General features: G+C 48.1%; 2 protein-coding genes across 3 annotated transcripts in view; one reads left to right on the top strand and one right to left on the bottom strand.

The window, feature by feature from the left end:
* ESCO2 (establishment of sister chromatid cohesion N-acetyltransferase 2) overlaps positions 1-17,037 on the top strand; it is a 23,030-nt gene extending 5,993 nt beyond the window's left edge. Inside the window, exons 4-11 of one of the 2 annotated variants that reach the window (XM_057432182.1) lie at positions 1,570-1,657; positions 6,844-6,904; positions 9,721-9,850; positions 12,024-12,155; positions 12,451-12,540; positions 13,169-13,312; positions 14,459-14,686; positions 16,898-17,037. In XM_057432182.1, coding sequence (XP_057288165.1) covers positions 1,570-1,657; positions 6,844-6,904; positions 9,721-9,850; positions 12,024-12,155; positions 12,451-12,540; positions 13,169-13,312; positions 14,459-14,686; positions 16,898-16,909 — 885 coding nt within the window. In that variant the 3' untranslated portion in view covers positions 16,910-17,037. Of the gene's footprint in view, positions 1-1,569; positions 1,658-6,843; positions 6,905-9,720; positions 9,851-12,023; positions 12,156-12,450; positions 12,541-13,168; positions 13,313-14,458; positions 14,687-15,824; positions 16,259-16,897 lie in introns of those variants that run through there. The other variant, XM_057432181.1, reaches the window with a different exon arrangement.
* PBK (PDZ binding kinase) lies at positions 16,595-26,755 on the bottom strand. The gene is made up of 6 exons (XM_057432180.1): positions 26,559-26,755; positions 25,426-25,568; positions 22,461-22,630; positions 21,495-21,624; positions 19,573-19,749; positions 16,595-17,148 (listed from the first exon to the last, which is right to left on the bottom strand). The coding sequence occupies exons 1-6, from the start codon at positions 26,753-26,755 to the stop codon at positions 16,949-16,951; spliced, it is 1,017 nt and encodes a 338-aa protein (XP_057288163.1). The 3' UTR covers positions 16,595-16,948.

The raw sequence follows: 26,755 nt of genomic DNA, 5'->3' as shown, positions 1-26,755 counted from the left end.
ACAGAGGGGAGAGTGAGATGAGATTTTAGGCAGAAGTTCTTCCCTGTGAGGGTGGTGAGGCCCTGGCACAGGTTGCCCAGAGAAGCTGTGGCTGCCCCATCCCTGGCTGTGTTCAAGGCCAGGTTGGAAGGCGCTTGGAGCAACTTGGTCTAGTGGAAGGGGGTTGGGACTGGATGAGCTTTAAGGTCCCTTCCAACCCAAACCGTTCTGTGATTTGATGATACAATTCTTGTATAAATATGTTTAACAGTGCTGAAATAGTTAAATGTTGCAATGAGTCTTGCTGCTGACCAGGTAATGCCTTACCAATCTTGCTTTTAATTTCAGGATTTGCCAGAGAATCATTTAAAATGTGGGACATGGGTTTTGCTGCCTGAAGTGCTGAGGTGGGAAGGGTGAGGGTGACAGTGGAAGGAGCACGGCAGTAAAACATTGATTCAAACTATTTCATTACACTTAATCTTGAATTTTGCTGTTCCATTCCAGCATCTTAAAACTTAGAAAAGTAAGGAGAGCTGCTGGAATACTACTGTCGTGTTTTATACTGGGCATTGAAAGGAAGCAGTGAACAAGATGTAAAGCTGTTTTTATAGGACTAATGTGTTCTATATTCCATAAAAAACAGTTTATGGCCTCCTTTGTTCACCTGCACTGGTTTAGTCTCTCTTTTGCGTTCCTGACTTGATTGTCAATATGATTTTACAATGCAGCTTTAATAAAACACAAATGTTGGCTTGCACAGTCCAGTCTTGCATGTGTGGTAAAAAAAGAGAAATGATCTGATAGCATTTAATTCTGCTGTTGTGGCAGTTTTTATGTTGGCAAACTGGTTCTCTGAAGTTAACCAGAAACAGGGAGTGTATGAAAAGGGAACTCGGCAACTTCCTTTCTGCAAACTGAGCACAGACCAAGTGTGACCTTGATCTGGTCTTGGATTCTGCTTACTGCCATGTTCTTTGCCTGGTGTTCCTGGTGGGAAATAATACACTGTCATGTACAAAAAGAGCAGAGTTCAAGGCAAAAATCAGTTTGGCAAACTTTGACTTTTACAGAGCAATCTGTGAGAGTCTTCCAGGAGCTGTGAAGGTGCAAAGGTGTAAGCAGAGAGTGAAGCAGAGTCACAGAAATGGTAAAGTGAAGACATTGATCCAAAACCTCTACACTGAAGATTTAGTTGAAAAACAAATAAAACCCCTACATCCTGTAAAAAAACAGAAGTGGGGCACACACAGGTGTTAAGAATCAAAATCCATGGTCATTGTCACAAGCTGCATTTGGTCTTAACAGTACCTGAAGGCAGGTAGATGGGAAATGATGGTGCTTCAGAAGGCTGAGAGTAACTTGCAGGAAACAAGTTTTTCCTCAGTGCAGGGTGCAACATTTTCAATGCAACATTCAGCATTCAGGTGTAACTTTGTGATTGGAAAATAGAACTATAAAGCTTCATCATGTCAATTAACGCTCACTGTGAAGGTCCCTTGAATTATATGTGACACTGTAGCTACTGTCTGAGAACTTAATCAACTGGAGAGGTTTCCTTTTTTCATAAAAACTTGTCTCCATTTATAGGATGCTGATGAAATCAGTTCTGCAGCCTGTGAGTCGGATGATGGCATTATTCTCTCAAGCCAGTCTCTGCAGAAGGTGAATAAGCAAGGTGAGCTGGATTATACCTCTTTTGCTCTGTGACTCTTGTTGATGTAGGAAAATGAGGCAGAAGAGACTAAAAAATCCCCTATCCCCTATGTTACGTGCTTCTCTCCAGCAGGATCAGTTCTACTGAATTTCCATGTTGTCCTGTAATGTAGTGTTTAAATAAGCTGGGCAGCAATGATGGAGATTCTGCCATCTCCCTGATGAACCTGAGTGTTAAACAGTATGTGAACTGGTTTTTGTTTTGAGATCTAACCTGCCTTTCCCCTTTGCTTTATGACAGAGCCCATTCCCAGTAAGATTTTGGAAATTCCTGCATTTGAAACCAATGATCACATTTTTTATAGAACCACAGAGTGGTTTGGGTTGGAAGGGATCTTAAAGCTCATCCAGTTCCAGCCCCCTGCCACGGGCAGGGACACCTTCCACTAGAGGAGCTTACTCCAAGCCCCATCCAACGTGGCCTTGAGCACTGCCAGGGATGGGGCAGCCGCAGCTTCTCTGGGCAACTTGTGCCAGCGCTTCACCACCCTGACAGGGAAGAACTTCTGCCTAAGATCTCATCTCAATCTCCCCTCTGTCAGTTTAAAGCCGTTCCCTCTTATCTTGTCCCTATTATACAGTGTCCCTCTGCAGCTTTCCTGTTGGCCCCTTTAGGTACTGGAAGCTGCTCCAAGGTCTCCCTGGAGCCTTCTCTTCTCTTTTCCCCTCCCTGCCCCTTTTATCTCTGGGCTGTTCCCCTGATACATTCCACTTTCCATTTTCAGTCTTGAGTTTTAGGCATCTGACACTGTCACTTGTTTTATCCAGACCAAATCAAATCTTTCCTGGCAGGGTACCCCCAAAGAGACCTCCCTCTAAGCCTTACAAGCACTAATTACCAGGAAAGAAGTAATTAGTCTATTTCTCACACAACAAACACCTACATTTCTACAGGAAACCTTCTGAGCTGCCTTTGGTTGGAGGCAGACAGCATCCCATGGGTATTACATGCAGCTGCTGCCTGGAGAGTTGATCCCTATCCCTTATTTCCCCCTGGCTTGTGGCTAAGTGTAGTGTTTCCCCTTATCCTTATTTCAGCCTGTTTTTTCTGACCCTTCTCAGTGCAAGAATGCTTTTAAAGTTAAACTCATAAATGCCCCTATGTGCTAGGTATTACCTATAAAGATAGAAGCACATATTACACTTTACTCCTGATACCAAATTGAGTCCGCTCTATATTTCTTGTTTTGGCATTAAATTACAAACAATAATTATTATACTTCCTCTTGGGAATAACAAGTGATATATATAGAATCATAGAATAGTTGGGGTTGGAAAGGACCTTAAGATCATCCAGTTCCAACCCCCCTGCCGTGGGCAGGGACACCTCACACTAAACCATGTCATCCAAGGCTCTGTTCAACCTGGCCTTGAACACTGCCAGGGATGGAGCATTCACAACTTCCCTGGGCAACCCATTCCAGTGCCTCACCACCCTTACAGTAAAGAGCTTCTTTATATCCAGTCTAAACCTCCCCTCTTTAAGCTTTAACCCATTACCCCTTGTCCTATCACTACAGTCCTAGTGAAGAGTCCCTCTCCACCATCCTTATAGACCCCCTTCAGATACTGGAAGGCTGCTATGAGGTCTCCACGCAGCCTTCTCTTCTCCAGGCTGAACAGCCCTAACTTTCTCAGCCTATCTTCATACAGGAGGTGCTCCAGTCCCCTGATCATCCTCGTGGCCCTCCTCTGGACTTGTTCCAACAGTTCCATGTCCTTTTTATGTTGAAGACACCAGAACTGCACACAATACTCCAAGTGAAGTCTCATGAGAGCAGAGTAGATGGGCAGGATCACCTTTGACCTGCTGGTCATGCTGCTGGTAATGCAGCCCAGGATACAGTTGGCTTTCTGGGCTGAGTGCACACTGAAGCCGGCTCATGTTCATTTTCTCATCGACCAACACCCCTGAGTCCTTCTCCACAGGGCTGCTCTGAATCTCTTCTCTGCCCAGCCTGTAGCTGTGCCTGGGATTGCTCTGACCCAGGTGTAGGACCTTGCACTTGGCATGGTTAAACCTCATGAGGTTGGCATCAGCCCACCTCACAAGCGTGTCAAGGTCCCTCTGGATGGCATTCCTTCCCTCCAGGGTATCAACTGAACCACACAGCTTGGTGTCATCGGCAAACTTGCTGAGGGCGCACTCAATCCCACTGTCCATGTCAGCGACAAAGATGTTGAACAAGACCGGTCCCGACACCGATCCCTGAGGGACGCCACTCGTTACTGGTCTCCAGCTGGACATTGAGCCATTGACCACAACTCTTTGCATGCAGCCATCCAGCCAGTTCTTTATCCACCGAGTGGTCCACCTATCAAATTGATGTCTCTCCAACTTAGAGACAAGGATGTCGTGTGGGACAGTGTGGAATGCTTTGTACAAGTCCAGGTAGATGACATCAACTGCTCTACCCCTGTCCATCAGTTCTGTAGCCCCATCATAGAAGGCCACCAAATTGGTCAGGCAGGATTTCCCCTTAGTGAAGCCATGCTGGCTGTCACCAAGCACCTTGTTGATTTTCATGTGCCTTAGCATGCCTTCCAGGAGAATCTGCTCCAAGATTTTGCCAGGCACAGAGGTGAGACTGACTGGTCTGTAATTCCCTGGGTCATCCATTTTCCCCTTCTTGAAAATGGGGGTTATATTTCACTTAAAAAAAAGATTAAAAGAGAAGATAAAAAAAGAAGATATGTTGCTTAAGTATTTTTTATTAAAGCAAAATAATGTGTTGGCTTATACCTGCTGTCTCATCTTCCAAGTATGAACTAACATGTGCCAGTATGTTTGCAGAAGCTGAGGTCATGTTATTTTATCCTAATTTCCTGGTTTCTCCGTTTTTCCCATTTAAAAATAGGCAGCACTCTCTATTCCAGTCCCAGCAGCCCTGGGTTGAGTCAATCCTTATGAGCCTGTAAAGGTCTAATTTATCTGTGTGTGCCCTTGACATCTTTCCACAGCTGTTGAAGTTTATCTCCTTTTGGTCTTAATTGTGCTGACGCTCTCATCTCATTCTTTTATTGATGACTAAAATGAAAAGGCACTACATGTTCCTGTCATTGTTTGTTATCTGGTTTTAGTGTTTCCTCCTCTTTTGTAGCAAAACACGTGGGTTTTCTTCTGTTGCAGGGTGCCACTGCCTCCCCAGGTACAGCTCATTTTGCAGTCTGGCATTTCTGCTTTCAGCCCTTCGTGTTGCTGCTCTGCTCTCCCCTGGTTTCTGTTCCCTTTGTGATTCCTTGAATTTCCAGTGAGAGAAAAAGACACAATTTAGCTGTGTTTGTGTCTCACTCCACTTCATTCTGGCACATCTGGTCTTAATCTGTTTCTTGAAGAAATTACCAGCACTCCTGAGCTTTTTGGGTTTTTTACACAACGCCCCTCCCCCCCCTTTCCTCTTGCTTCACATGGGAACTTACTCATCAGCTTTTTGGAAAGTAGTGAAGCCTGTTACTGAAGGTCAACTCTTTCCTGTGGCTCTTCCTCATCCCGAGGAGTGGCGTCCTCCCTCCTGTAGCTGCTGCTCTTCCTGCAAACTCTAGCTCTGGATAAAAGACTCCTCTGGCTGTGATTTCCACCTGCTTATAAAGCTGTTGCCATCATGTTTCCAGACATCATCTGCATTTGCCTGCTGGGACCTTTCCAAAGAGGTGTCTTGGCCTTTAAGGTCCTGCATTTCTAGGAATCTGTAGGCTTTTTATTGTTTGTTAGTGTCTTCATGAGTCCTTATGATCTTTTCCACTGCTGATGCAAACAAGATACTTTCTATTATGTACAGCTTCCTAGAAATCGGTTCATTTTCATGGCATGTTTTTTGGAGGCTGTTATAGCCACTCTTCTGCTTGCAGATGTCACTAAGTTTCTGTTAATTCCTAAGAATCATAGAATCACAGAATGATTTGGGTTGGAAGGGACCTTAAAGCTCATCTGGTTCCAACCCCCTGTCACAGGCAGGGACACCTTCCACTAGACCAGGTTGCCCCAAGCCCCATCCAACCTGGCCTTGAACACTGCCGGGGATGGGGCAGCCACAGCTTCTCTGGGCAACCTGTGCCAGGGCCTCACCACCTTCACAGGGAAGAACTTCTGCCTAAGATCTCATCTCGGTCCCCCCTCTGTCAGGTTAAAGCCATTCCCCCTTGTCCTGTCCCTACAGGCCCTTGTCAGAAGCCCCTCTCCAGATTGTTTTCAGCCCTTTTAGGGACTGGAAGTTGCTCTGGGTGAACGTGGTCAAAATATGATGTTGTAAAGCAGTCTAGTGCCTAAACTTTTTACCCTAGAGGAGAAAAAGAATCCAAGCTAGTGCTTTCTTGGGGTTCTTTTTTTGTTGTTGACGTTGTTTGGGGTTTTTTTGGCTTTGCTTACCAAAGTCTTTGTGACATTATTCTAAAACTTGCAACTCGTGTGCTGTAACCTAGTGGTTAACCTGCCACTTCCCAGCTTCTTGAGGCTGAAGAAGCTGTAGGCTCAGGGTGCCTTAGCCAAAATAATGGGAAATGGGGAAACTTCTGCTTGATTAACACTCTTAATTAGGAGGCTAGGAAGCACTAAACTACTGCAGCAGAACTTTCTGATTCATGATTCTGATGTGAGAGGGGAAAGCACTGGACACCTTGATCAACATCACTTCCAATGCATTTAAGGTGATTGCATTATGGCTGGATTCCACTCATGGACATCTTTCTATCCTGCATCATCGACATCTTCCCAGTACTCTCTGAATCTCTTGTCTATGGAGTTCATTTCCCCTGTTGTGTATCATTTGGAACTGTAGTGATAGGATAAGGGGTAACGGGTTAAAGCTTAAAGAGGGGAAGTTTAGTTTGGATATAAGGAAGAAATTGTTTCCTGTTAGTGTGGTGAGGCCCTGGAATGGGTTGCCCAGGGAAGTTGTGAATGCTCCATCTCTGGCAGTGTTCAGGGCCAGGTTGGACGGAGCCTTGGGCGGCATGGTTTAGTGTGAGGTGTCCCTGCCCATGGCAGGGGGTTGGAACTTGATGTTCTTAAGGTCCTTTCCACCCCTAACTATTCTATGATTCTGTGATTTTTGCAGTCTTACTGCTGTTTGAATGTTTGTTTCCATGTATCAATATGTTCTGCTGCTAAAAAGAATTCTAAACCACTATAACTTTGCTTGTCTTTTCCAGCATCGCCTTCAAAGGCTGTCATCTACCCCATATTCAGCTCATCTCCCGCCAGCAAGAAAAGGTAGGCTACTCTTTGCTAAGTCTCTCCAAGAAGGATCAGATATTTCATATCTGCAGAATCATTATTTTAAGTATACTAATTCTTAATATGATGATTTAGCTTTCTCCCAGTCTTTGAAAGTTTGAGGGAGACTTGGCTTGTTGGGGAGAGGGGGTGTGTTGGTTTGTTTTTTCATTTGCTTGTTTTTAAGAGAAGACGCAAGATTAAATTTGTGTTGGTTTAGGGGAGTTCTAGTCTGTGAATAAGGAAATACATGTTTGCCTACTGTCTGTAGTACTTTTTGCTTGTGAATTTGTACATATTCCAATGCCTAAAGGGACTGACAAGAAAGCTGGAGAGGGATTTCTCGCAAGTGCCTGTAGGGACAGGACAAGGGGAAGTAGCCTTAAAGTGAAAAAGGGGAGGTTTAGATGAGATCTTAGGAAGAAGTTCTTCCCTGTGAGGGTGGTGAGGCCCTGGCAGAGGTTGCCCAGGGAAGCTGTGGCTGCCTCATCCCTGGCAGTGTTCAAGGCCTGGTAGGACCTCGGGGGCTTGGAGCGATCTGGTCTAGTGGAAGGTGTCCCTGCTCATGGCAGGGGTTGGAATGAGATGAGATTTAAGGTCCCTTTGAACCCAAACCATTCTAGGGGTTGGTGATTCTATAAAAAACAATGAACCTTGTGGCATAGAGGTTTGGCAATGAATTTAAAGAACATGTGTATTCTTTCTGGTCAGGTGCGGTTTGTTATGCACTGACTTTTTTAACCTGAGATACTTAAGTATGGCAGCACTAGGTAGCAGCATGCTCAGCAGTGTTGATCCAGACCAAAGACAGGAGAGAAGTTGCTATAAAAATGGGTGAAAAGGATTTCTGGAAGCAGCTGTTTCTCTTCCAGTGTCCCGTGCTCACCTGAGCTGGTGTTTTCAAAGCCTGCAAGATGATGTTTGATATTTAGTGTGATTTAAATGAAACAAGCCTGTGAAGTTTGCTTTTCGATTCTATAAAAGGCATGGTAGTGCTAAATTACTTGCAAGCACTGGAACTCTTTACTCATCAGGTGCAACCTGGTGTCTGAGTTTCCAATTAGCTTATTACTTCAGTTAATTTGCCGTCATACCCTTAGACCTCTAGTGGAAAAAAGACTTGTTTTCCCATGGAAGAACCAGGGCTGCACGTCCCTCTCCCATATTGAATCAACTTCTTGATATACTTTGTTAACAATAAGAGCATTCTGAGTTTATTTTGAACATAAAAATCCCCACTTAAAGTTGCTCTGAAAAGAGCCAAAATAAACTTTGCAAAGTTTATTGCATAAACTTGTCGCGCTACTGTAGTCCTCTGCCACAGAAGTGTTGAAAGAGAGATCTGATTGCAATATTTGCTTTCCTTCCTCATGTGGCTTTTCAAATACCTTCCGTGGTGCAAGTGGAACCCTGGAATGTGTGGAAATCCTGGTGTTTGTGATTAACTGAAGCTCAGTCTTGGATTTGCAGTTGTCTCCTGGGAGGCTGATGAGCACAAGTTTTTTCTCCATGAAGTCTCTGCTTTGGAAATTCTCCTTAGTATCCAAATCTATAAAATTGTTTGGTGTAGCTCTAAATTAATTCCATGTTAAGATTTACTGCTCACCCGTTACAATTTCCTGCTTTAAGATGGCTTAAGAAATGCCACCTTTGGCATAGAAGCCTGAAGGTAGGTTAGAAAAACTGCAATTATTATCATCCCTAACAACATGCTTCTCTGTAGCTTAAGCCTACACTGTAAAAATTCATGTAAATCCTCCATGTCTACATCTGAATAGGAACAATTCCTATTGTCCATGGCTCGATCTGCTTCCCTCTGTGGGAGGCTGGTCCTGTGAGGAGGCAGAGCAGAGCTCAGCCCCAGCACCGAGGGCTTTCCCAAGATGCTCTGATTCCCTGCTCTAAAGGGGTGTTGGCATGAGGGGCTGGGGCTTATGGTGGTGCAGTCCTGTGTCAAGCTTTTGGAGCCCCCCAGCATAAGAAGGATGTGGAGCTGCTGGAATGAGTCCAGAGGAGGCCATGAAGATGCTCTGAGGGCTGGAGCACCTCTGCCATGGAGACAGGCTGAGAGAGCTGGGCTTGTTCAGCCTGGAGAAGAGAAGGCTCCAGGGAGACCTTGGAGCAGCTTCCAGTGCCTAAAGGGGCCAACGAGAAAGCTGGAGAGGGGCTTTGGACAAGGACCTGTAGGGACAGGACAAGGGGGAATGGTTTTAACCTGACAGAGGGGAGATTAAGATGAGATATTAGGCAGAAGCTCTTCCCTGTGAGGGAAGTGAGGCCCTGGCACAGGTTGCCCAGAGAAGCTGTGGCTGCCCCGTCCCTGGCAGTGTTCAAGGCCAGGCTGGACAGGCCTTGGAGCAGCCTGGTGTAGTGGAAGGTGTCCCTGCCTGTGACAGGGGATTGGAAGTGGATGAGCTTTAAGGTCCCTTCCAATCCAAATCATTCTGTGATTCTGTGACTTGGGCACCTATTTCTTCACCTGCAGTTTCCATGCCTTGTGGACCTTGCCCTCTGTTTCTCAGTTAGTTGTATATCTCCTTGACTGTTCAAGGAGCTGCTTAATTTTCATATCTGGGAGATGGGGTGGCTGTGGAAGTGGGAGAGGTGCTTAATTAAGTTATTTAACTTTTGTTGTAATTGTAGCTCTTCCTAGAGTCCCCTCCTACCCTCCTTCCTCCAGAAGAGCTGGCACCATGGCTGTTGAGAATCTTTGCTGTATCTTTCCTACTTTGAGGTGTTCTGTGGTACAAGTCACTATCCAACGTGTTATGTTAACCAATGCCTAATTTTCATCTCTCTGAAATGATTTTCAGGACACAGGCTGCACTAGATGAAGCGACTCCTCCATTTGGGTCCAGCCCACCTGCAAAAACATCTCACACCTCGCAGAAAAACAAGAAAGCAAAAGAACTCTGCAAGCGTTCCAGAGACCAGATGATAATCGTAAGGTTCCCCTTGGGGCACACTGGGTTCTCTCCATACTGAGAACATAAGAAACAGGCCTCGAGGCTCACTGAGAAGTAGATTTTCTTGTGTGTAAACTTCAACCCAACCACACTGCAATGACCGTAACAGGGCAGTGATTAAGATAGTTCGCACTAGACTAGGACAGGGTAGTAGCTAGGAAATACATTGTTATGGTTTCGCTGGGAGTAACGCTTTATTACATTTTGGAGTTCAAAACAGGTTTATGGAACATGATATTAAAGAGAAGGAAAAAAAAAAAGCTGAAGGAAAACTCAGCCAAGCCTGTATGGATGCTATAGGAATGAATTTGGCTGGATAACTTCCCTTTCCCACGGCTTCCCGGCCTACCATTTGAGCAGAGTCAGCATAGCACTGCAACCACAGCAGCGAGCATCAGCCAGGGCAGCACGGGAGCAGCAATGAGCGGCCCTCTTTGACAGCTCTATGGCTGCCTTCCTGATGTTGCCCTGCAGCATGGTGCACTGCTCATGGAGCAGGAGGAAGCAGTGTTACTGAGGCTCCTGCGTCGTGCAGCCATCACATCTGTATGTTTCCAGAACATATGCCCTCAGTGATGAGTAATTGTTTCAGTAAATCATTTGTTCTCACTTGGTGACATGCAGATGTTTTCAAGCCTGTTTCCTGAGGGAATGGGGCTTATGTGATCATTCTTTTCAGCTGAGCTGCCCTTTCTAGCACCTTTTGAGCTGTTTGCATGATTTCTGTCAAATTTGAGACCTCACAGATACAAATTTTTGAGTGTTTTGGAAACTGGTCCCTGTGGAAGGAACAAATCCAGAGGAGTGCCTGTGCTGAGAGGAAAGCAGCAGTGTGTACTCAGCAGCCCTTGCTACCCTGCGCATGTCCAGCCACGAGCTGTAGCCCTGCCTGGCTGCGACCATGAAGGACATGCTGTGGGTACTGTGCAATGTAGGGAACCTCAAATGTCCTATATGTGGGACGTGTGGAAGGGAAAGCAACTTCTGCAGCAGCAGACAGTGCAGGAAAGGAGTCCTTAATGTACCAGGCTTCAATTCACCTCACTAGTTTTAAGATCACAAGGTGGTTTGGGTTGAAAAGGACCTTAAAGCTCATCAAGTCCCAACCCCTTGCCACAGGCAGGGATGCCTTCCACTAGACCAGGTTACTCCAAGCCCAGTCCAACTTGGCCTTGAACACTGCCAGGGATGGGGCAGACACAGCTTCTCTGGGCAACCTGTGCCAGGGCCTCAGCATCCTGACAGGGAAGAACTTCTGCCAAAGATCTCATCTCAGTCCCCCCTCTGTCAGGTTAAAGCCATTCCCCCTTGACCTGTTTCCACAGGCCCTTGTCTAAAGCCCCTCTCCAGCTTTTTTTGTTGGTGCCTTTAGGCACTGGAAGCTGCTCTAAGGTCCCCCCAGAGCCTTCTCTTCCCCAGGCTGAACAAGCCCAGCTCTCTCAGCCTGTCTCCATAGCAGAGATGCTCCAGCCCTCAGAGCATCTTCATGGCCTCCTCTGGACTCATTCCAGCAGCTCCATGTCCTTCTTATGTTGGGACCCCAGAGCTGGATGCAGTACTACAGCAGCTCTATCCTCAAACTGCTGCTTGCATGTGACTAGACATCCAAAGAGCATTCTGCTCTCTGCTTGCACAACTGACATTCAGTTCTTTTTCTTCCCCTCCCTGTGTGCTAAGAGATAAAAGATGTTATTTCTAGATAACTGATGGAAAGACTATCCAGAGTTTTCCTTTAGTTTGTAGGTTTTTTTTGTTGGGCTCTTCTACATTCTTTCCTCAGTGAGGATATTGCTGATCTATTTCAAGGCTTGTTTGGAATAACATGTTCACTGTGTTCCCTGGGTAGTTCGTGCTGGGTAGTTCAAATTTGCTGCAAATAAGCAAAAGCTTTTTGTCCTCTTCACAAATTCAAATAAAAACAAGAAACTTGCTCTAGTGGAAGGTGTCCCTGCCAGTGGCAGGGGGATAGGAACTAGATAACGACTTTAAGGTCCCTTCCAATGCAAACCATTGTTATTCTATGATTCTATGAAAACAAATACTTGAATCTTTGATAATTGTTACTAGAACCAATTCTTGACCTCATTCTTTAAACTGAACATGGTTTTGAACAGCTTCAAGGCATTTTAGCTGGCTCCCTGTCTCACTAGGATGCTGGTCAGAAACATTTTGGGGCCATAGTTTGCAAGTCGTGTGGCATGATCTACACCGCTGCTAGCCCGGAGGATGAAGCCCAGCACATCCAGCACCATGAGAGATTCCTCGAGGGCCTCCGATATGTGGTAAGGCAATGGCTTCACTCGCAGCTCGGCTGAGGAAGATGGGGAGGAGATGTGCCATAGCCAAGAACATCACCAGGCAAAGGGTTTGTCATCCAGGGGGGAGGTTAAAGTGCAAGTTAGGCAGATCCAGTGACTGTCTGCCTTCATCAGTTTAATGAATGTGACTTGACTTTATTCCTGAAAGCCCCAGCAGGTCAGATTACAGCTTCATCTGCCAGAGCCTTCGCTGAATCACTTCCTCTCTCTTGCTAGACCACTAACTTGTTGTTTGGCTTTTTTTTCCCCTGTGTGGCAGGGTTGGAAGAAAGAACGGGTTGTGGCAGAGTTCTGGGATGGGAAAGTTGTATTGATTCTTCCAGATGACCCCAAATATGCCGTCAAGAAGGTACTTATTTGTTTATTTTGGGGGTTTATGTTGTAGATCAGCTTTCTGCTGGCTCAGCTCCTGGAACAACCTCAGTGCTTGATCATGCATTGTTTGCCAGTGCACGGGGTAAACGGGAGAGGCAAGTGGGGCTGTGGCAGCAGTCCGGGTTGCTGGGAACACCCGCCCTGACCCCTCCCTCACCCTGCTCCCTGCACTGAAGCTCTTGTTCTTACATGACCAACATAACCCAATCCTTTCCCTTTCGACTTGGGATAAAGGGCAGGTGTAGAAGGATTATGGTACGGAGATCGTTCTTGAATATTATCTGCAGTTAGAAGGCTCTTGTGGAGTGGGGAAGCACTTTAAAAATTGCTCTAAAGTGCTTCTATTTATTTTAGGGGGGAAAAACGTGTATTTACATAATGTGGCCTATATATCTATTTCACACTAGCTATGTGTGCAGTGAGAGCTCTCAGTACGGTGGGGAGCTGCAGAGCATTTCACAGCTTCATCGTGAAGTTTGACCTTGTGAAAAAACAGGATTATTTGGGGGAATGAGACCCTTTTTCTGACAGGTTTCACACACAGTCAAAGAATGTGTGTGTTAGTACTTAATGTGTTCCTCTCTCTGGTTTTGTTGCCTTAGGCAGAAGATGTACGAGAGATTGTTGATAACGAATTGGGATTTAAACAAGTTTCTTTGAGCTGCCCAGCCAAGACTAAAATATACTTGTTTGTGGCCAATGAGAAGATGGTTGTTGGGTGCTTAGTTGCTGAGTCCATCAAGCAGGTACATGATATTAATTATACGGGAGAGGGTGATGTTGCAGGCTAATAATAGGGTGAACAAGGCCAAGTGAAGGTCCTGCACTTGGGTCGGGACAATCCCAAGCACAAACACAGGCTGGGGGAGACTGGGATGAGAGCAGCCCTGAGGAGGAGGACTTGGGGTGTTGGTCAATGGGAAGCTCACTGTGACCCAGCAGTGTGCGCTTGAGCCCAGAAACCAACCGTGTCGTGAGCTGCATCATCAGCAGTGTGACCAGCAGGTCAGGGGAGAGGATTCTTCTCTGCTCTGGTGAGATCCCCCTGCAGTCCTGCAACCAGCTCTGGTGCCCCAACATAAGAAGGATGTAGAGCTGTTGGGAGTGAGTCCAAAGGAGGCCACAAAGATGCTCCGAGAGCTGGAGCATCTCTGCTATGGAGACAGGCTGAGAGAGCTGGGCTTGTTCAGCCTGGAGAAGAGAAGGCTCTGGAGAGACCTTAGAGCAGCTTCCAGTGCCTAAAGGCACCAACAAAAAAAGCTGTAGAGGAGCTGTTTTTGACAAGGCCTATAGGGACAGGACAAGGGGGAATGGCTTTAACCTGACAGGGGAGATTGAGATGAGCTCTTAGGCAGAAGTTCTTCCCTGTGAGGGTGGTGAGGCCCTGGCACAGGTTGCTCAGAGAAGCTGTGGCTGCCCCATCCCTGGCAGTGTTCAAGGCCAGGTTGGATGGGGCTTGGAGCAACCTGGTCTAGTGGAAGGTGTCCCTGCCTGTGGCAGGGGGTTGGAACTGAATGACCTTTAAGGTGCCTTCCAACCCAAACCATTCTGTGATTCTATGAAGTTGCAGGCTGTTAACAGGGGCTGTTGGCATAAGGCTGCATATTGGAAATCCCAGCTTAGCACAGGAGGCAGGAAAATAAGGAAATAAAGAAAAAAAGTCACCCATAAAACAAAAGAAAAAGGAATTGAAGCAAAAGCCTGTACTTTCGTCAGGGGGATTTTGGCAGCAGTTAGCTGGGTTTGCATGGCTGATGCTGCAGTGAGTGTCTGCCCCGGTTCGGGTGAGGTTGCGTGTCGTGTCCTGCCTCACAGAAGAGCTGGGGGAAAGGCTGGGAGCACAGGAAGGTACATGCATCTTTTGGGAATGATTCCTCTGCTCATCCCTGCAGGCTTTCCGGGTGCTGTGTGAGCCAGGATCTGTGCCGGGATCGCCGGGACAGGACGCGCTCCAAACTCAGCGGGCTTGGCGCTGCTCCACAGAGCCAGAACCTGCCATCTGTGGTGTGAGCAGGATCTGGGTATTCGGCCCCAGGCGCGGCAAGGGCATCGCCCGGCGTATGGTGGATGTGGTCAGGTACGGAGCAGCGGGGAGCCAGGGTCCTGGCTGGGGTTTATCCATGTAGAGGGAAAAGCGACTACTGCAGCAAGAAGTGTTGAGAAGGAACTTAAGGAAAGGAAGAAATGTGTATTGCTGAGCAAGTCTGGAATCCCCACTTTGCAGTGGAAGGATACCATGTGGACAGATTTCTATGTATATCTGATATTTAAATGATTAAAAATCTGACACAAGCATGGGCCAAGCCGTTAACTGCTGGGTACAAGAGGAATGCAGAGCTACACAGACTAGCTTTCCAAGAGACACTGCTTTTCTGGGGGGGAAATATATTTCTTTTTTTTACTGGATAATTTGATGGGCCAAAACACTTGACATTTTTTCAGGCAGGAAATTCTGAGCTTTTCAAGCTCAGAGCAAACTGGGAGGAAGACTTATTAATGAGGGTAAGTTTTTATGGGCTGCCTTAGGACTGAGCTTGGGAGTCCAAGCGCCTGTAGCAGCATGCATCTTCTCTGTTGTATCTGCTCCCTATCTGTGTATAGAAAACAGCTGTATGAAGTCTATGAGTACTTATATATTAATATGTATCATCATACGTGAGTGTATTTGGAGCTCAGTATTTTGAAAATTCATCAGCCCATGTTCAGCCCTTGCTTTCTCCTGTGGTTAGTGTTTGATGTACCACCTCTGTGACATGATACCTCCCAGCCCCACAGGATCTGCCAGGTTAGATGGGGCTTTGAGCAACCTGGTCTAGTGGAAGGTGTCCCTGCCTGCGGCAGGGATTGGAACTGGATGATCTTTAAGGTGCCTTCCAACCCAAACCATTCTGTGATTCAATGATTCTGACTGTGAGTGCCCCCAAGAGTCCTGATGCTCCCATGCTGAACTTCATTTGGAGCGGCTCCAAGATACTGAACCAAAACCTCTGGGTTCTCATATAAAACTGCACGTGTGGGTTTTCTGCTTGTATGTGATCTTAAATTACCCTTCCTCCTCATTTTAAACTGGCTCCTGATTACACCAGAATCCACGAACAAAGTGGGATCTTGCACTGATCGCTGGTTCAAAGCAAAGTGAAGCACTAACAGCTCCCTGCAGCAGAGGGAAGGGGGGGGAAACACCAGTGGGTGTTTCAGGTATTGGATGAAGCAGCCAGCAAGTGTTTGCCCTGTGCTGATAGCTCTGCTCTCTTTCAGGAGCACATTCATGTACGGCTGCTACCTGAGCACTGAGGAAATCGCCTTCTCCGACCCAACGCCGGACGGCAAGCTGTTCGCCACGAAATACTGCCAGACCCCCAACTTCCTCGTTTACAACTTCATTTATAACAACTGATTCAACTTGGTGATTTCAAGTTGGGGTTTGTTGAAATCACCCAAGATAATCTGTGTGGCTTAAAGTAACACTTAAATGTTGTTACCTGGCCAAATGCTGTTTTCCTGCTGAGCGCTAGTTCTTCCTCCCCTATGAAGGGGAGAGGGTCACTTTGTGTACAGAGTTGTGTTAGATTTTAGTGCAACCTTGCTTGGATTTCAGGTGGGTTTGTTTCTTTTAAAATTGAATTCTATTACAAATAACTTAATTTTGTTGAAAGGTTTAATTAATATAAAGATTGCTCTTTCCTTCTTTACGTGTGGGTATGTAATCCTGAGTGCTGTGTCGTAAAGGGCTTTGTTTGGGGTAGTAGCCTCAGTACAAGCAGCTAGTAAATTTATATACAGAGGAGTAGGAAATGTATTTTTGTCTTGATCTTACACCCTCTTTTCCCAGCCTGTAGTGTCAGAAAACTTTTTCCTTGAGCAGGCAGCTGCTCTCCCTTGGTAATACGCTGTTACCTATGGGCTGCTGCCCCCAACCACCTCGGGAGCACAAATACATTACACAACAGCCCTCCAAAGCTTGTACATACCTGGTAGAGTCACACATGTGCTCCTTAAGAGAGAGAAAACGCCCCTTTCACCTGAGATAAACTAAAATACATTTATTATTAACATCTTAGTCACAGAACTGTTAATTCAACATAGATGGGGGGAAGGGTTTGAAAACATCTGTAATACAACAATTAAAGGAAAACTGTTGCACAGAGCATCTAGCCTACTTGGGACCTGACTGTATGTGGGAGGGGATTGCTCTAAGAGCAGGGCGAGCCCCAGTTGCCTAGGACATCCTTAAAACAGGGGTTAGCATTTAAAGAGCTTAAGCTCTGTGTTTAAGTACATAGAACAGTTTTCACATACTCGAAGGATAAACACTGCAGGAGTACACTTACTCTTTCTTCTAACTTAATCCCTGAGCACTAGGAGCTCAGATGCTTTTACCCCTAGGCCAGACTCGCCTCCAGGACTTCCACGATGCATGCAGCTGAGGGACGCTTCTTGGGGTCCTCACTGGTGCAGACAGAGAAGAGATCGATCATGTGCTGGTAGGATGAGTCCAGCTCATCTATGTTGAGGGCTGGGCGTGTTCCCAAGGCGTTGTAGTATGCTTCCTCATCAAAGGAGTCTTCGTTGAAAGATTCATCTGGACAAGAAGGTGGCAAAGTCATGGGGCTTTACTCCCCCTCATCCATTACACAAGGGTTAAGGTTAGATGGGACCTTAAAGCTCATCTACTTCCAATCACTTGCCACAAGCCGGGACACCCTCCACTAGACCAGGTTGCGACAAGCCCCTGTGTCCAACCTGGCCTTGAACACTGCCAGGGATGGGGCAGCCACAGCTTCTCTGGGTAACCTGGGCCAGGGCCTCACCACCCTCACAGGGAAGAAATTCTGCCTAAGATCTCATCTCAATCTCCCCTCTGTCAGGTTAAAGCCATTCCCTCTTGTCCTGTCCCTACAGGCCCTTGTCCAAAGCCCCTCTCCAGCTTTCTTGTCAGCCCCTTTAGGCACTGGAAGCTGCTCTAAGTTCTCCCTGGAGCCTTCTCCAGGCTGAACAAGCCCAGCTCTCTCAGCCTGTCTCCATAGCAGAGCTGTTCCACCCCTTGGAGCATCTTTGTTGCCTCCTCTGGATTTGCTCCAACAGCTCCACGTCCTTCTTTAACGTGTTGGGGATTCCAGAGCTGGACATAGGACTGCAGGGGGATCTCACTAGAGAGGAGCAGGGAAGGAAAATCCCCTCCCTCGACCTCCTGGTTACGCTGCTGCTGATGCAGCCCAGGACACAGTTGGTTTCTGGGCTGCAAGCGCACACTGCCAGGTCATGTCTAGCTTTCTATCCACCAGTATCCCCAAGTCTTGGCCTTGCAGGTGTGCAGTGGGATGTGACCTCCATGTCAGCTTTGCTATTCCTGTTAGCAATAATTACTGCCTGGGATACATCATTACTTTCTGTTTGGCTTAAAGTACATGTTTTGAAGCCACATCTATCCCCTTTCTCCCTGCAGAATAACTGAGTCACCCCTGCAGAGCTGGCTGGGAAAAAGCTCTGCAGCCCGGGGATGCAGTTAGAAAACACAAGGCAGCCTGTGGGGCTGTGCCAGCCTGAAGGCTCTGGCAAGAGGAGTTTTCCCAGCACAGCCTGTAAGTTCGTTAGTTTTGCGGTGCTCCAGTGTGCAACTCTGCCTGCAAGCAGCAATAGCACCCTCTGCCCATCCAATCTGATCTGTGTAACTCTGAACAAGGGGGTCTCCAAGAAGGCCAATGGCATCCTGGCCTGTATCAGCAATAGTGTGGCCAAGGAGGGCCAGGGCAGTGACCATCCCCCTGTACTGGCACTGGTGAGGCTGCACCTTGAATCCTGTGTTCAGTTCTGGGCACCTAACTACACATTGAGGTGATGGAGCAGGGCCAGGGAAGGGCAGCAAAGCTGGTGAAGGGTCTGAAGCACAAGTGTGATAAGGAGCAGCTGAGGGAACTGGGGGTGTTCAGTCTGGGGAATTGGGGGTTTAGGGGGCACTTTTTCACTCTACAGCTATCTGAAAGGAGGTTGTAACAAGATGGAGGCTGGTCTCCCAGGTAACAAGTCACAGAACAAGAGGAAATTGTCTCAAGTTGCACCACAGGAGGTTTAGACTGGGTATTAGGAAAAATTTCTTCCTGAAAGGGCTCTCAAGCGCTGGAACAGGCTGCTCAGGGCAGTGATGGAGTCACTGTCTTTGGGAGTGTTTAAAAGATGTGTAAAACTTGTGAACATGGTTTAGTGGTGGGCCTGGCATTGCTGGGTTAATGGTTGAACTCAGTGATCTTAAGGGTCTTTTCCAGCATGATTGATTCTGTGATTCTATGGCCAATCCCATGGGCACATAGGAGGTGCCCAAAGTAACTCCTCCTGCTTCCACCAAGCTTTCTTAGTGCTGAGAGGGTATTTGCAACCCTAACACTGGCCGTGGCACAGCACATTTGGTTTAGTTTCTCTGTTCCAAAAGGCTCAAATATTCTTGTGTACCCTTTCAAGCATGATGTCATTTTTAGGTATTTTCTGGCCATGTCATTTTAGTGGCATTTCAACAGCACCCACCACACAACTACAGCCTGGATGATTGCTCCTGTGCTGCATGGATGTGGGACGGAGCTGGAGCATGGCTGAGAGAGCTACACAGCTCTCAGGGGAGCAGCCCTCCAGCTCAGGGACATCTTTGAAGCCTACCTCTCTGTGCTGACAAGCAGCTGAAGATCAAGGTGAGCTGTCAGGCTAGCAGCTGGTCTGCAATGATTAGTTACCATCATCTATCAACTCATTTGAATTTAAAAACCTAAGCAAAGTTGAAAGTGGCCTTGGAGTAGTGCTGAGCACCTCTGTGCTGCAGCAAACTCCTCAGTGAGCTCCCCAGCATGGCTGAGAGATGCAAACGGCGCAGACAGATGACTGCAAAGCCCTTCGGATGGCACCTGAGGGAGACCTAGCACTGTGGGGATACTAACACACACACTATAAAAATCAGTCCTCCTCAGAGAAGGCATTCCTAGGAGCAGAATTTGCTCATCAGCAAGATATGGAAACAAACCTTCATCATCAGGCTCATCGCCCAGATTGAGGTGGGGCACAGAGAGGGTCATCATTTCCCAGAGAGTCAGCCCAAAAGGGAAGATGTCAGCCTTGTCGGTGATGATGCCATCGTCCTGCAGAGCTTCCTTGGGCTTCCAGGGCTCAGTGCCAATGTAGTACATGTTAGGGTCACTCACTGAAAGGAAAAGACACTGCTCAAGTCTGCTAGGACTCACAAATACTGTGAGATGCAGTCACAGCTCAACACACAGCAGGGAGTTAGCCTGTCAGTTAGCTCAGGTGTGCTAAAGCCATACGGCAGGATATTCTGTGAGCCTGAACCCATTTTTCTTTCACACCTGCATAGTCTCAAATTCCCCCTGCCCTGCATCATGCTCTGCAGAAGTGCCAGACCCAGTGCGGCTCATGCTTCTCTACTGCAGGCCCAGCAACACATGCTGGGAACTGCAGAGAAACCTCCATGAGGTTTGAGGCCATGCAGAGAAGAAGTGAACCATCATCTTAATATAGGATCACAAAATGGTTTGGGTTGGAAGCGACCTCAAAACTCATCCGATTCCAACCCCCTACCATGAGCAGGTACACCTTCCCCTAGACCAGGTTGCTCCAAGCCCTGTCTAACCTGGCCTTGAACATTGCCAGGGATGGGGCAGCCACAGCTTCTCTGCACAACCTGTGCCAGGGCCTCACCACCCTCACAGGGAAGAGCTTCTGCCTAAGAGCTCATCTCAATCTCCCCTTTGTCACGTTAAAGCCATTCCCCCTTGTCCTACAGGCCCTTGTAAAGCCTCTCAGCCTATCTCCATAGCAGAGATGCTCCAGCCTGTGGAGCTTCTTCATGGCCTCCTCTGTACTCCTTCCAACAGCTCTACATCTTTCTTATGTTAGGGGCCCCAGAGCTGGACGCAGTTTTCTCCAGTTCTCATCACTGTTCAATTTAATGCCTCTTTGATTTTAATTTGCCTCGGGAGAGCTGAAGCAATCAGCTCTCAGCCTGACAGAGGCAGCACTATCTCTGACCCAATCCTTTTCACCCCACTCCCAAGAGGAGGTCCCACATTTCTCCTCACTCTCCCAAGCTATTGGCAATCTCAAGCTGTTTAAGAAACTTTTGTCTCCTGGGGCGGACTGTCAAAGCCCTGCCTGTAACAACAAGCAAATGCCAAAATCCTTCAGCACTTAATGGGCTGTTGCACTTTAATCCTGGGCAGGGACTGGCCCTTTCACTGTTGTTTGGTGCCCGTTGTCTCCTCAAGACCATGGGGAGGCAAAGCCAAAATCAGGGCTGGGTGGAAAGGACTTCTTCCTGTTCAACCAGCCCAGAAACTGATACTTGAGCCACTCTCCTCTCCAGGAGATTACGCTGGGCGCTGCCTCCCGCTCTCTCGCTCCTTATAAAAGGGAAGAGCCACTAATAAAAATCTAATGGAGCAGCTTTATAAATTACGAGGCTGTCGCAGGCCCAAGCGCTGTGTAAAGCGGCACAGAAAAGCATTCTTGTAATTAACCCAAACACATTCCCGCTGCTCACAGCCAAGCCACGACGCCATTAGACATCTGCTTCTCGTTTACATGAAGCCTTTATAACACTCACACTTGGCTTGCGCTTCCTTCTAGCCCTACGAGAAAGATTCATTTACTTGGCTCTCTGGCAAGAGCATCTCCTCAGCTGAGTCTAGCAGGGCGTCAGCCAGCATCCTGTGTCCACGTACAAGCACAGGAGGGCACAAGATGGACATCACAGGTCTGAAAAATTAAAGCTGGACCTTCCAGATATCCCCTTCACGCAATGTGGGGTGCGAACAACTTGCCAGTTCTTCTCTCCATGGACGCAGGAGGGCAACTGCATTCCCTCTGCTCCTGGAGCCAACCTCAAGAAGCCACTAAGCATCCAGATCCCCTTCCTGAAGCCCAACCTACCAGTCATGTTCTCATCCAGGGGCAGGGACACTCCCACATCACAGATCTTGATGGCTTCAAAGTCACCTTTAATGACCACATTGGAAGACTTGATATCTCCATGGAGCAGCTTCTTATCGTTGTGCAGATACTAAGAGGCAGAGAGAACCTGTTAACACCCGCCTACATCTGTGGAGAGGCAGGAAGTGCCATTGGATTTGGACAACAAAGCACCAGCTTCTTCAATATTTAGTGTGTTTAGCTTTAAACTAAGCTCACAGATGGGTCAACACCTTCCTTAACACTTACAAGGAAGTTTTCTTCCACCCAGCATACTGCTGACTTTTAGTGAAAGGCTGTGAGAAGCACCTCAAACAACAAGCCCTTGAGAGCAGGTGCAAAACACAGGCATTAGCTGATGGCCAAGTGTGGGTCTGTGTTACCCTGGGAGCTTAGAGCTACATGTCCTTGGCAGGAATAGCACAGGACTCATTGTCACAGCCACCTGTGCTTTTACCCTGAGCACTGGCAGAGCCCAGGAGAGGGTCAGAAGCCATGCTGTGGTTTAGTCTCAGTTTCTCCACCTTTTCCCTGTACACACAACCTCAGTGGCATCAGCTGGCAGCCATGGGCATCAGTTAACCAATTTCTGTGCCACAACCAGCTCCCTGCAGCTGCCTGGGGTGGCAATAAGGATGCAAGAGCCAGCAGCCAACCTGCTCTCCTGGCTAGCAAGCTGGGACAGTGGGTAGCCCCAAGGGAGGGCAGCAGGATATTCATGACAAAACCTCTCGTTGCATGTCATGTTGTATTCAGTCTCAAGCCTCAGGATTCAGTTTTCACCCTGTACAGCACCCTGGTGAAAGAAACACCACCAAGCATCTGCTCTCCATCTGCTGGCACAGCACACTAAATCCCTTTATATTTCCAGTGTCCCCAGTGTGTACGATTCCACACAGAACAGCTACAGTTGAACATTAAACATACCTTCAGCCCCCTCGCCATGCTCAAAGCGACTTTAAAGATAGTGGCAGCAGGGAAAGGGCCCAACCGTTTTGCACTTCTTTCTTCAATTAAGTCACAGAGTGATTTTTCTCCTCCATACTCCATGGCCAGGCACATGCTTCCATCGTTGGCCTCGGTGAACGCGCGGTAACCTGCCAACAAAGATCATTTGTTAAGAGCCGACGCAGGCACTGGCATTTCCGCATGCTTGCCGGCCTGATGGAGCCAAAGCATTTGGGGCTACTGCCCAGGTGCTTTCCTGGTGCATTCCCAGATGCTGCAACCCATCCCAAGCCAATTCACTCCCCAGGGGAGCTGCTTGCAGCTTTACATGGCAAGGCAAAGCCACAAGAACATCCACAGTGGCCAGCGCAGACCCAAGCCACAAGCCTCATTGAGGGAAAGGAGCTTCCTCCTCCAGGAGGGCCCACAGGCACCTTTTGTCTTGCTTCCCTGGTCAGCTTTGCACCCTGTGCCCAGGGCATGGAGGTTTGCCCTCACCTTTGCAGGGTGGACAACCAGGAGAAAGGAGAGCAGCAGCAGACCTGCAGGACCAACATGCCCATTTCAAAGACAAGGAGCCACAGGACCAAGAGAAAGGCTGGTGGGGAACCTTTGGGAAAGCCAAGCCCTCTTCTTGCAGGGGCCATTTCACAAGGTCAAGGCTTGAGCATATGGACAGTCATGTAAAGGTTCTTCCCCTGTGTTTTACTCCTGTCCGTAACCAATACTTTTTGGGTGGAGTTACAAATGGCAACATCTTGCATAATGGCATAGCTGAAGTGTTATTCCATAACTGATTTATGGCACCTTTTTCAAAAGCAGCAGTGAAATGTTTGCAGTGTGAGAGGCTGAGCCTATCTCTGCTCTTGAATTCCTGGCAGAAGCAAGACGTGCTGGTTTAGGGATACAGAGTTCCTTGCACGCAGCATTGCTAGCACAACTGACTGTACCGAGATAGTTTAAAGAACAAATAAAAGGATGAAGTCAGAGGAAGCTGTTCTGACTGGCACGAGAGATTTTAGATAAGAGCAGAAATTAAACACAGACTAAAGCAGCTCCTCAAAATATCCCTATCACTGAGAGCCAAGAGCATGACAGAGCCTCAACTGCCACCTCACAAAAGTGTCAGCAGTGGGGGACCCAGAGCCTCATTCCACACACAGAAGCCATCTCAGACACCATAAAGGGGTTACCCATCCTTTGCCATGTTACAAGTAGACTCTCCCCATGCTGGAGCAGCTCCACAGTACAAAGCTGGCAGCAAAACACCTCTCAGCTCCGGGGCAGCCTCTGCACAGCATCAGCTTGCGAGATACCAACCTCTCAGTGACCAACGCAAACCTCAACAGGCAACAGTGCACCACGGTGTGCCACAAGCCACATTTTAGGGCAAACCCCATTGCCTTTCTCCTGCACTGGCTCAGAGAGAGAGCTTCGGGTGTTCACCATCCCTCTAGTATGATAGCAAGGCAGGGTCCCTGTGCATGCCAACAGCACCCTGGCTTCTATCAGCAAGTGTGGAAGGCAGGACAAGGGCAGTGACTGTTTCCCTGTACTGGGCACTGGTGAAGCCACATCTTGAATCCTGTGTTCAGTTTTAGGCCCCTCACTACAAGAATCATAGAATAGTTAGGGTTGGGAAGGACCTTCGTATCATCTAGCTCCAACCCCCTGCCATGGGGCAGGGATACCTCACACTAAACCATGTCACCCAAGGCTCTGTCCAACCTGGCCTTGAACACTCCCAGGGATGATGGAGCATTCACAGCTTCCGTGGGCAACCCATTCCAGTGCCTCACCACCCTTACAGTAAAGAACTTCTTCCTTACATCCAATCTAAACTTCCCCTTTTTAAACCCATTACCCCTTGTCCTAATGAAGAGTCCCTCCCCAGCATCCTTGTAGGCCCCCTTCAGATACTGGAAGGCTGTTATGAGGTCTCCACGCAGCCTTATCTTCTCCAGGCTGAACAGCCCCAACTTTCTCAGCCTGTCTTCCTACAGGAGGTGCTCCAGTCCCCTGATCATCCTCGTGACCTCCTCTGGACTTGCTCCAACAGCTCCATGTCCTTGTTATGTTGAGGACACCAGAACTGCACACAAGGCTCCAAGAGGGGTCTCACCAGAGTGGAGCAGAGGAGGAGAATCCTCTCTCCTGACCTGCTGGTCACACTGCTGGTGATGCAGCCCAGGATACGGTTGGTTTCTGGGCTGCAAGCGCACACTGTTGTATCGTGTTGAGTTTCTCATCAAAAAAAGACATTGAGGTGCTGGCGTGGGTCCAAAGAAGGGCAGTGGAGCTGGTGAAGGGTCTGGAGCACAAGTTTTATGAAAAGCAGCTGAGGGACCGGGGGATGCTTAGTCTGGAGAAAAGGAGGCTCACTTGCACTCTAAAACTACCTGACAGGAGCTTGTATAGAGATGGGGCTGGTTTCTTCTCCCAGGTAACAAGCAATAGGACAAGAGAAAACAACCTCAAGTTGCACCAGGGGCGGTTTAGATTGGATATTAGGAAAAATTTCTTCCCTAAAGGGCTGTCAAGTGCTGGAACATGCTGCCCAGGTCAGCAGTGGAGCCACCATTCTCGGAGGGATTTAAAGCATGCGTAGATGTGGCACTGAGGGACATGGGTTAGTGGTGGGCTTGGCAGTGCTGGGTTAACAGTTGGACTCTATGATCTTAAGGGTCTTTTCCAACCTAAATTATTCATGATTCTGACACCATTCAAACTGCCCTGGCAGTTCTTGTCAGACAGAGCAAGACTAAGTTAATTTAAGAAGGTCCAGGGTAGGCCTGGCCCAGGGAGATCTAGAACCCACAGCCCTTGGTGTGAAAGGAGCCCAGAGAAACCCTGCAGCCACCTCGTGTTACATCACCTGGCTCCTGAATCAGCTCCAGTGGCTCAAATTGCAATTTAAGCAACACAAGCTGCGCTGGAAACTCACCCACAATGTTGGGGTGCTGGAGGTTCTCTAAGATCTTGGCTTCATCCTTCAGTCTCTGCTGATAGATGCTTTGCTGGCTGCTGTTGCATTTGGAATTGATTTTCTTCACAGCCCATGGGGAGTGAGACAAGCCTCTGGGAGATCTGCATGGGAAAACCCACATGGCTCAGAACCACCCCACTGGTAAGCAGCACCATGTTTGAAGCTCACATAGGTCACTGAGGAACTCTTTTGGAGAGCATCTGCATTTATTTTGTGGAATGAATAAAGAACAATGCTGAAATAAATGAAAGCTTGCCAATGCGCACACTGCAGACGTGTGTGCAACCCCTGCCCCATCCACAGTGCTCCTCCAGTGAGTTTCCAGTTGTCTTAAAAAAGGAGATTTGTATTGAGTCACAATTTCTGGTGGAGGAGCAGCGGCTCAGGGAGGGAGGCAGCTGCCCAGCAGGCCACGGCAGACAGGAATGGACCCAGCACATGAACTCCAGGGAAAGGCTGAAGGGATTACCCCAAAACAGTGGGCTCCTTCTCAGCACCAACACCTCCAGCACACATGGGACAGCTGTAAATCCCACCCGCCTTCCTTGACAACATGCCCAGTTGAAGGGGTGCAGGCAGTATAGGAAGGCCAATGCCCCGAGGGCTGGAGCACCTCTGCTATGGAAACAGGCTGGGAGAGCTGGGCTTGTTCAGCCTGGAGAAGAGAAGGTGCCGCAGAGACCTTAGAGCAGCTTCCAGTGCCTAAAGGGGCTGACAAGAAAGTTGGAGAGGGGCTTTGGACAAGGGCCTGTAGGGACAGGACAAGGGGGAATGGCTTTAACCTGACAGAGGAGAGATTGAGATGAGATCTGAGGCAGAAGTTGTTCCCTGTGAGGGTGCTGAGGCCCTGGCACAGGTTGCCCAGAGAAGCTGTGTCTGCCCCATCCCTGGCAGTGTTCAAGGCCAGGTTGGATGGGGCTTGAAGCAACCTGGCCTAGTGGAAGGTGTCCCTGCCTGTGACAGGGCACTGGAAGTGGATGAGCTTTAAGGTCCCTTCCAACCCAGACCATTCTGTGGTTCTATTTTTCTAAGGGGAAAAGACGCCAAGCCCCATTTCCAAGCACCACCTCACACTGTGCTCTCACAAGTACCTTTTCATCAGGTAGACGTTGACCCCAGTGCCGTATCCAAGCTTCTGCATGAAGGGGGAGGCTGGAATAGTGACAGAAACTGGCCCCACATCTAAAAAGAAAAGAAACCCAGCCCCATGAGTGACCCCATGCAGCAGATCAGAGCTGCTTGGCTGGGATGGAGGCAGTGAGTGGATTCCTGAGCTGCCTTTAATCAT

The sequence above is a fragment of the Pezoporus wallicus genome, unplaced genomic scaffold (assembly GCF_028554395.1).
Source record: "Pezoporus wallicus isolate ANWC-B61680 ecotype Strahan unplaced genomic scaffold, APGP_CSIRO_Pwel_v1 contig_11438, whole genome shotgun sequence".
In the NCBI taxonomy this organism is placed as follows: domain Eukaryota; kingdom Metazoa; phylum Chordata; class Aves; order Psittaciformes; family Psittacidae; genus Pezoporus; species Pezoporus wallicus.
The sequence above is the reverse complement of the archived record's forward strand: the minus strand, read 5'-3'. Positions and strand labels throughout refer to the sequence as shown.